Genomic DNA, 9,886 nt, shown 5'->3' with positions numbered 1-9,886 from the left:
CAGTGCATGTGTACGAAACAGACAGATTATTCGATGACTGTGTACCTGTTTGTGTGTGCAAGTGTATCATTCTGTGTATATATTGCTTTAATGTATGTCAGTATATCCAGTTCAATCATTGTATAATTTCATCAGCATGCTTGAATCTTCTCAGCTGGTATGCTGACAGATAAGAATCAACAAGATCCTGATATTCCCTATATAGTACATCTTGACTTCTGGGGCATTCAAACCCCTCTCCCTGCATTCTTGTAATGGACTGTATACAGCACTTCACACAGTAGCCAAAGAAAATGTCTGTTCTTATGTTCAGCTGCGGCAGAGAGAAACACTCACACCTCTTGAGTTAAGAGGTGATTGTGATTGGCAAAGGACAAAAAAGCAGGAAAAAATACAGAGCGCAGAGCACCGTGCAGCTACGTCTCCACCCACCCCCCACCCCACCCCCCATAGTGGTCCATAGTGCTGGTCCAGATTCTGTCCTTACAAACACGTAGGATTAAACTGGTCACGGCTCTACTATAGAATATGGATGGTACGGTATGACCCATGACAATTAATTTGGAAAAAAAATCATTTTAATTTATTTTTATATTTTTTATATTTTATATTAACTCAGCAGAAGCAACATGCAAATTTTCAATTCAAAAGAAGGCCTCAAAAAACAAATACATGGCAGGACTTTTACTTTCTGAAGCCAGGGTGTCTACCTCTGCTAATAATAAACAAAATTTCAACATATTTTGTAGAAACTTTTAACCCTTTTGTGCATACGGTCACACCGGTGCGATTAACCGTTTAGCACATATGCTAAAACCGGTGCGATTAGAAAACTAGATTGGAAAAATTCTAGCTAATTTTAGCTTTGAAGAAACAGCGATTTAACATATCTAAAACATATTTAGATTTAACATATTTAAAAATATCGTTCCCTTTCATGTACAACATGTTCTGGAATGACAATAAAAACATCCTTATCCTTAATGGCAACCGCAAATCCACGTTTCGGTGCCTGGATTCCAGTTGTTTAGCTTTAGTTCTTTAGCTTTCGGCAGTCTGTAAAAAGAGAGCTCCGAGCTCCCACCCAATTTTTTTTTTTTTAAGGATCTGCATGATTCACGTAGGTCACATTTTCAGGTCAGAAAATCCGGAATTCACATCCCTGGATATTTCCTCCTGGAGGATCTACAGGTCTGACTGAATCTGTGGTGAGCTCTCTTGAAAATTTTCAAAAATAATTGATCAAATCAAGCTAATGTGTAGAGCTGTAGCTGTACACAAAATGAATGTGATTGTGTAATGTGTAAAATAACATTCACATTTATTCAGCGTACCCTGTCATATACCACCGTCTGTCCCCAAAATCCAAATATTTTAAATATGATCTTTGAAAATGTCATATGATAAGGAAATATACCATCTTAAAATTAAGATCATGGGGTTCAGAACCCTATACATAAAATTGCATTGGTCAAAAGTTTGAGGATATAGAGTACATTCTGTGAGTGCACTCAAATGTGTGTTTATGGATATGTGCGTTTAAGGGTTTTAAAGCTTGTGTGTGAGAACGAGAGAGAGGAAAAGAGAAACAAGCTGAACTCCAACAGTTGATCACCATAAATGGAGCGGAAACACAGTCACAGGTTATTGTGAGTCCACAGACAGACATAAGCACACATGCATACAGTTCTCTCTCTCTCTCTCTCTCTCTCTCTCTCTCTCTCTCTCTCTCTCTCTCTCTCTCACACACACACACGTCTGCACACATTCTGAAATTAAAGTAAGGTCACACCGTAGTGCAGATTCTGTAAATGCTCTATGCATCAGTTCTAATCATACTTTCACACATATATAACCATGGGGTAACTAAAGTTTAGTGAACCATCTCCTGCGCTACATAAATTACATTAAATACCTTAAATTGTATGACTTTAAGCATACTTTACAAGGTTATTTCTATAAAAAAGTCACTAACTCACCCTAATACTGTTGTATTGATGGGTCAGATTGTGTTTAATGTTCCCTCACTGAAAATTCAAGACAACAGACCCCAGGGCAGTCTTTAGTTGGACATACCAAGCATAGCAGTCACATGTCCTTTACATATTTACATATGCTTGCCATAGTGAAACAAAAACTATTAGGCCATGAGAGTAAATATAATTCCCTTCTTGTGAATGAGGGTCCAAGGAAGGGGAAGCCATTAGCAATCCGATCAGAGGTCCTGAGTCTCATGTTCATAGGGTGTGCATGCAGTAAAGGGGTGAGTCGCATCCTTCCATCGATCCCTAAGCGTCTTCCCTTCAAAGAAATTAATGGAATTAATACTGCAATCAGCCTTCTGCCAAGCGCACACAAAGGTGACAGGAAAAAATGGCATATTTTGTACAATATAAATATTTTAACCTCACGAAGAGTTACTATGGGTTAAGAGTCACTCTTCAGGTCACTTCATTTTGGCATCATAAAAACAGGAAAATTTTTCCAATTTAAGAAAAAACTGCAAAACACATCACTGTGGGCACATTTGCAGGCACATCCCTAAAGCTTACTTTGAAATACATTGTCCCCCACATGGCCAGTGCATCTGTGAAGGATATTAACTGTGGTGTTATGATTTTCCCTGGTACAAGTAACAACAACTCCATTCTGAAGATGGTTAGTGTGTGAATGTGACAGGCTTTCCCATGTTTGGCAGTGCATGCCTGTGGATACATATTGTCTACATGTGGGGATACACTGTGAGTCTATTGGTCTGGGTACACTCTAAAGCCAGATGTGTGGCTTCCATTCACCACAGATACAAATTTTGCCTTTGACAAAAACCCAGGTCCCAGGTGCTGATCTTCAGCTGAATAAAAGAGGCCCACACCAAAGTCAGGTTGATGTCAAACAGCATCACCCAGCATGCACTCCGAGCATGTGACTGTGCATGTGTGGTGCTCATTCATGTGCTAGAGTGAGCAGGCGAAGAGAGTGTGAGCAGACATGGGTGTGCACGTTCCCTCCATACCTGTATGTCAAGGGTCAGAGGTTGGGGTCAGGGTTGTCCCCCTCATCCTCGGCCTGCTTTCTCAGAGAGAGAGGCAGGGTGTGCATACCCAAGAGGCCCCTCCTCAGGACATAGGGACATGCAGGGCCACTGGGAATGTCCGCAAATCCTGTGGAGGAATAGGAAAATTTTTATTCTTTATGCGTGTGCAGTGCTTATACTTCTACAGTACTCATGTGAATTTGAGCACTGTTATACACACATACTGCATGTCTAAAGCCTTAGAGCAAGATTCCAGACATACCAAAAGGATAAATTCATGCATAAAAATACACACATGCATTGTTATGCAGTGAATATTCATCTATGTAACTATCTTGCTCACCCTTACAACTTCATCTGTCACTTAAAATGTATTTCTACTAGCACCATATCTGAGACATTCACCTTTCATAACAACCTCGGGCAGCCCATAGGGTTCGTACTCTGTGTCGTCGAAGGCGGCTGACATACGGTTCCGGTTCTGCCGGATCCTTTGAGCCAGACGGGCTGGGTCAGCAGGGATGGGGACGGACCTGGAGAACAGGAGCCCGGCCCCACCTTCTAGCACTCCCGTGGGTGACAGCGGCAGTGAATCTGTGCTTTCCATGTCCACTTCTTTACCTGCTACTGAATCATGGAGCTCCTGGATCTCTAGAGCCTCGGTCTGTACGCTGGTATGACATACTTCCCTACTGCCACCAGAAGCCGCAGGATTTCCAAATCCCAACCCTCCAGTCTCACCCTCTGTCTGAATGGCTACACTCTTACCCCACATACATGTCACGCCCTCCCAGTCTCCTCCCTCACACATGTCTCTGAAATTCAAGCTCCCACTTTGTACTTCTGTTTGAGTTTGAACATCAGCAGCGTCAATCCTCATCCAGCTGAGGGCACTGTGGTCTGACACCACAGGTTTGCTCAAACTGCCCTCCCCAGTGTAGGCAAGCTTCAGCATGTCTGTAGCATTCTCCTGCAAGTGTTGTTGCATTAGTGTTTGTGCTGCTGTAGTTTCACTCTCCATGCAGTAAGGGGAGCTGTTCTTCCGAGCAGTCTTATTTTCACTGAGAGTTACTGTGTGGAAGTTGTGAATTTGAGTGTCTTCTGCTACGGACATGGTCGTAGTGATTTGGACTGCCTTTCCTTCATCTCTGCTTGTGCTACCTGAACTTGTCCTGAAGGTGACCTTGTTCTGCTCAGAGGCAGACTCACTTTCTGGTCCCTTCTGCTCCTTTCGCGTCCAACTTTCAATGCATAGTGGATTGTTTTCATGCCCTCTCCGACTGATTATTTTGGTCTGGTATTCTGTTTTGGACTGATCTTCACCACAGCAGGGTTCTTTGACATAGTTGCCTAGAATTCTTTGAGCTGCTGCTTTGGTATCACTTCCTTGGTAGTCAGACCCTCTCGCCCAATCATCTCCAAGAGCATGAAGTATTGTTTTGGTCTGCTTCATTGTATCTCTGTACTGGATTTCTTTATAGTCTTCAGCACTGTGCTCCGTGATTGTAACCTGATGACCAACATCATTACTCTTCTCTTCTATTTTGGTACCTTTCTCCATGTCCTTGTGAGTGAATGTTTTGCTGTTGAGGTCTTTCATGAAAGACTCCTGAAAGAAAAGCTAGTAGAAGTCAGAACATAAAATGACAACATTAACACTGGAAAGCTTCAAAGTGAGAAATAGGGCAACCGAAGTGGTGGGCGGAGGAGCGTGGCAGGAACCATCCCACAATGTTCCAACAAGTAGCCTACACCTCACAAAATAAACTTTTTATATTTTATACTCTTCCTGTCACCAGAGTAGGTCAAGACAAGACACGGGAACTAGAAACTGGAGTATCAATCTGAAATTAAATGTGGTAATTCTGTATTACTTTTTTACAAGGTTATCATACACCACAAATCAACAGCTTGCCAGAAAGACAACAACCTCAAAGCCTTACCTGCGCAGCCACTAGAAGTCTACCCCTGTCATCGGGTGGCCCTGGGGTCCCACCAGCTGGGTGTGAGTGACCATGGCATTGCCCACCTTTGCTAGCATCCTTTTCAGCTGAAGCAGAAAGCAGAAGCTCCTGACAGTTGTCTTTTGCTCCGGACTGCCGGAATGCATTTGCTGCCATCAGAGTGGATCCAACTAGCTTGTTCCCCTTGCAGGTAAGGAGCAGGTGGTCCTCGTGCACCACTGCTATTGAGCCTTTGCCAGGCTGGAGTGCCCTGTCTCTTGTGGGCTGAGAGGAGATGGTCCCTCCCATAAGCCTCCACAGCTCAAGCTCTTCCTCCTGCCTACTGTTCTCTGCTCTGAGGCTAGAGACCTGGGACTGGAGTTCCACCAACTAGAACAGAAACAGAAAGCGATCAATGACCCATTTAACTAGTCTTAAAAATCCATTTGGCTTGTCTGTTGCAGTGTTTTTTTTTACCTCTAATCTGCAGTTGTATAAGTTGTCCTGTTTCTTTCTGTTTCCTTTATCTAAACATACTATTTTCCTAGTTCCTAACACAGACTTTCTTCAATGGATAAATATAAAAAAGAAAATGCTGAAAACTACAAATACTGCCTTTAGAGTAATACATATTGCACGTATTTCACCCTTAACATTAACCTGCGAACACTATGCAGTTCATGTGGCTTTTCACATCAGCTTCAATAGTGTCTCAAAAGAAACATACAGTAATCACAAAATTTAAGGTTGGGTTAGGTGTCAGAGAAAGAATAATTTAAGTACAGAATTAAATATGTGTTCATTTTTCCTAATCACTGTATCTCATTAGTAAAGTTCCAAACTGACCTGCTGCTGAAAAGCCTTTATCTGGGATGGAGAGAATTTGTCTTCTGTTTCAGTCTGGTCTCTGAAACTCTTCCCACTGCCCCCTCTGGCTATTCCTACATCCTCTCTCCTGACCTCTCCTGCCTGCAGTCCCGCCTCCTGCCTCTTGACAGCATTGGCTTGAACCGTTCTGCTCCCTTCCTCCTGCTCTTGAGAAGTAATCATGAAGTCTTCCTGGGTGGCCTGAGCTGCCTCTGTTGCCCACAGGGCTACACTGTCCTTTCCCCCTGACTTCAGACCACCCAGTTCAGTCAGTTCCTGTTCCAGTTGGTCTTTTCCATTCACGTTTGCGGCACAGATACCCAGATGAGTAGCGAGTTCCTGAGAGCAAGGCGGCAACAGCCAACAATCAGCTCCGTCCTCCAGACCCTTCTGTTCTCTGACAACTGCTCCTTCTGTCCCTTTTGAGATGCCGTCAGTTAAACCTGTGCCATTCTGACACTCATTCCTTTGTTGTCCTCTCTCAGTGAAAGCAGATAACTCTTCCTGTCTGTGAGGAGGACAAATTGACAGTGCCCAGGACCTTAGTGCCTGATTTTCAGCTTGCAATGTGGTAGTGGTGTTATGGGACTCCTGCATGTCCATAAATGACTGTGACTGATCATTGTCTCTGCTCCCTACACCCTCTGGTCTCTGGCCTGTTGGTGGAGTAAGCTGCATACCCTCTGTGTGTCTCTGGCCTGTCGGTGGAGTAAGCTGCATACCCTCTGTGTGTAAGGGTGCAATTTCAAGGTTTAATTTCAGCTCCTCATTTTCCCTGAGTTCCAACAGGCTTTCTTGAGACAAGAACGGCTCTTCCCTTGCCATGGCTTGTTCAGTTTTGGTGCCAGTGCTACTTGAAACAGTGAAATTCTCTTGCCTGTCAGCAAGACAGCCTTGTTTGGCTTCCGATTCCAAAGCTTGTTCTCTCTGCTTGTTGGGTGATTGAACTCCAGTCAACAAGGATTTAATAAGTTCATTCAAAGGTCTCTGATCTCTCTGTGCAGCCTGTAAGTCTAGCAAGAGTCTGTGCGTGGTGCTGTCTTCGATGAGATCACTTAGCTCTGAGCCAATGCCACCCAGTTCTTTGAGAAATGCAAGTCTTGTAAGTTTAGACCTCAGTTCTGCATCCTCTGCCCTCAAGTCATGTAATCCTTCCAAATTCTGCAGGGAGCCATCGTTATTGCTACTGAGAGCAGGCTGCCTGGTGGGTGGCATCCTCAGAAGCTGAGGCAGTTCAGAATCCAGTTGAATGCTCTCGAATACAGCCTGCTGTGTTTCATTGTCTGCTTGGACTAATTCGTCCTTTGTAGAAGGTGTTAGCACTGGTTCAACCTCAGATATTAACTCATCTGTATCACATTCTGCAAAGCTCTCACTCCCCAACTTCAGCTCTTGCTTTTCTGCATTCATTTGAGAGATTTCCCGACGACAGCCCTGCAGTTCCTCTTCCAGCCTCTGGAGGGCGGTGTCTCTGTCCTGTAGCTCCTCCAGCAGGTCCTCAATATGTCTGCTCTGTTTCTCGAAGCCCAGGGTCAGCTGCTTGGTCTGGCTGGTTACCTGGCTCTGAAGGACCTCCAACTTGGCCTGAGCCTGCTTGGCCCTCCCAGCCTCCTGGTCCCTTTCCCCACGTATTGCCTCGCAGGTGCCCCGGAGCTGCTCAACCTCCAGCAGCAGCATTATCATCTCATCCGAATCTGTCGCACTCTCCGACTTCATTTGCTCCTCTTTCCCTCTCTCTATAAGAGGGGTCCCCAGATCAGCCACTGTTTTCTGTCTGGGAGGTTCCACAGTATGGCCAGCCTCCTTAGTAATTGAGTTGATTTTCCCAGTCTCCAAGGTCTTCTGTTGATTGGCAGAATCAGAGATAGGGGGGCATTCATGTGGAAATGGAATTACATCATTGTCTTTAAGAAAAGTGATATCACTTTTGTTAAAGTTCTCGTTAGTACTGTATCCCAGCGCCAGAAGTTTGAAAGTTTTTTTGGCCCCATCGTTCACATTCTGCCATCTGCCTCGCCACTCCTCCAGCTCCATCTCCAGTTCTATGAGCCTCTCCATCACAGCTCTCCTGTGTTCCTCATTTATTAATCTCTGCCTTTCCTCCTCTTTCCTCTCTCTCTCCCTGCCCTCCTGTGCTTTCCTAAGCTCTGACTCCAGCACTGCCATGTCTGCTGTTAGCTTGTCACTCTTGGCCTTCTCCATTGCTTTCTCCTTCTCCCGCTCCACCTGTTCCTTCCTGAAATCCAATTCCAGGGTGGCCAGGGCTTCTGTCAGCCTGCTGCTCTTGCTTCTCTCCTCCTCCAACTGTTTCTCCAGCCTCCCCCCTTCCTCCCAGAGCTCCTGGGTCTTGTGCCGAAGCTGCTCAGCCTGGGAGGAGTGCTTGTGGCTCAGTTGCTTCAGCTTGGTCCTGGCCTCCGACTCCGCCATTCTATGGGTCTGCAGGTCTTCCAGCCTCAGCTCCAGCTTTCTCTCAGCCTCCCGGAGCTTGTCCCAGAGACCCACATTCTCCTTCCTCAAATCCTCTAAGGAGGGCATGTTGTGCAATTCCCCAGAGCTTGTGCAAATGCCTTCCAGCGGGGTATCAGCATCACCATTGCTGCAGCCTTGCTTTTGGACTTTCACAGTCACCCTGGGTGCCGTATCATCCTCCTCCTTGCTTCTTGTGTCAGGCACCCCCGTCTCACAAATGCCTGAGCATTTCTTGTTTTCTCCCCTCTCATCCTCCTCTTCTCTCATTAAGGAGCCTCCCCCATCCTCTGTGCACCTTCCCCTCCCTCTTTCACCTCTTGGTCTCTCCTGCATGCTGGGCCCAAACCCCCCGGTGTGTTCAGAGTCGATTCCCTCGCACGGCATTCTGTCAGCGAGATACTTCACCCGGTGCTCTAGATCCTCCTCCCTCACACGGTTTTGCCTCTCAGCCTTCTTCCTCTGTGCGTGCGGAGGACAGTGACGACGATCACAGGTAGGGGGCACAGAGCACAGGAAGTTGTCCCCAGCTGGGGTAAATTGAACAGGAGCCACAGGTGCAGCAGGGATGGCTGGCTTGGCTACACATTTGAAGAGGAAGGGAAGAGGAACGAGTGAGTGATGGTATAAACATCAGTGAAAATAACCAATTCACTCATTTCTCTACTGCCAAATGACATCTTTATTATCATGTCAGGCCTGGAGGATGGAGAATGGAGGATAGACATCTAATAATTCTGACTTCTGACTTTTCGACATCCTGGCTGAAAAAATATCATCGTATTTCACTTTGGTGCAAGAGAGAGGGAAACAAACAGGGTGCAAACACTGTGCAAACACACCACAGTTAATGAGTCAGTAAGATCAGTTTAAAAAAAAACAAATATGAATGCTGCACACTGAAAGCGAAAATGTAAGCTCTTAAAAGAAAAAAGTTCGTTTTTGCAAGAATGGAAGCAATGTACCCCTTCCACAACCCAATTTTTTAAAATTCCAAAGTGGACATGAGGACAGCTGAATAAAACTATTAATAATGGAATCTTCCTCTGTCTGCCGAGCCTGCTCCTCCACATTCATAAACACATTCAAAATCTCTGACTGCACACTGTATTACTTTCTTATTGTCTGAATTATCTGCTTCTGGGTACAGCCTCGTATTCAGTCTTACACAGATGGAACTGAGATGGACAGTATCTTATTTACAGTTCAGAAGAAAATATGCTTTGAACTGGTAACAGTCTTTTCTGCACTGTTGAATGGATTGGCATTTGCCTTTAATTTATATTTGGTCGGTCATATTTAATCTGTCTAGATTAACCTGGCCTGACTGCCTCTAGGAAAGCCTCCCTTTCTGAATGATTTAGTGAGAGTGCAATGACTTAATGGCTTAAAGAAATCAAATGAACATCTGGTTCAGCTTGTCAACACATGTCCAGTTAAAGACACAAACATGCAACAAAGGCATAAAGTTCATAAACCAATCTTTACAAGGGAAGCATCAAGAATCACCTCTGTTACAAACAAACCTTCTAAATCTCCTGAATACTTTCATGCAAGCAGAGAAAATCAACTACTT

At 44.9% G+C, this 9,886-nt stretch overlaps 1 protein-coding gene and 1 long non-coding RNA gene across 2 annotated transcripts in view; both read right to left on the bottom strand.

Annotated features, from left to right (window-relative positions):
- Positions 1–1,734: 1,734 nt before the first annotated feature.
- Positions 1,735–4,013, bottom strand: LOC118791444. Its single transcript, XR_005005543.1, has 3 exons — positions 3,440–4,013; positions 3,014–3,161; positions 1,735–2,301 (listed from the first exon to the last, which is right to left on the bottom strand). It is a non-coding gene; the product is annotated as an uncharacterized LOC118791444 (long non-coding RNA).
- Positions 4,014–5,338: 1,325 nt separating this feature from the next.
- Positions 5,339–9,886, bottom strand: part of si:dkeyp-115e12.6 (centromere protein F) — a 28,846-nt gene continuing 24,298 nt past the window's right edge. The window contains exons 12-13 of the mRNA XM_036548364.1: positions 7,272–8,891; positions 5,339–5,367 (exon numbers count right to left, since the gene is read on the bottom strand). Of these exons, the coding sequence (XP_036404257.1) occupies positions 5,339–5,367; positions 7,272–8,891 (1,649 nt within the window). The remainder of the gene's footprint in view (positions 5,368–7,271; positions 8,892–9,886) is intronic.

This window comes from Megalops cyprinoides, chromosome 16 (genome assembly GCF_013368585.1).
Source record: "Megalops cyprinoides isolate fMegCyp1 chromosome 16, fMegCyp1.pri, whole genome shotgun sequence".
Lineage (NCBI taxonomy): Eukaryota > Metazoa > Chordata > Actinopteri > Elopiformes > Megalopidae > Megalops > Megalops cyprinoides.
Note: the sequence above shows the minus strand (reverse complement) of the source record. Positions and strands in the feature narration are given on the sequence as shown.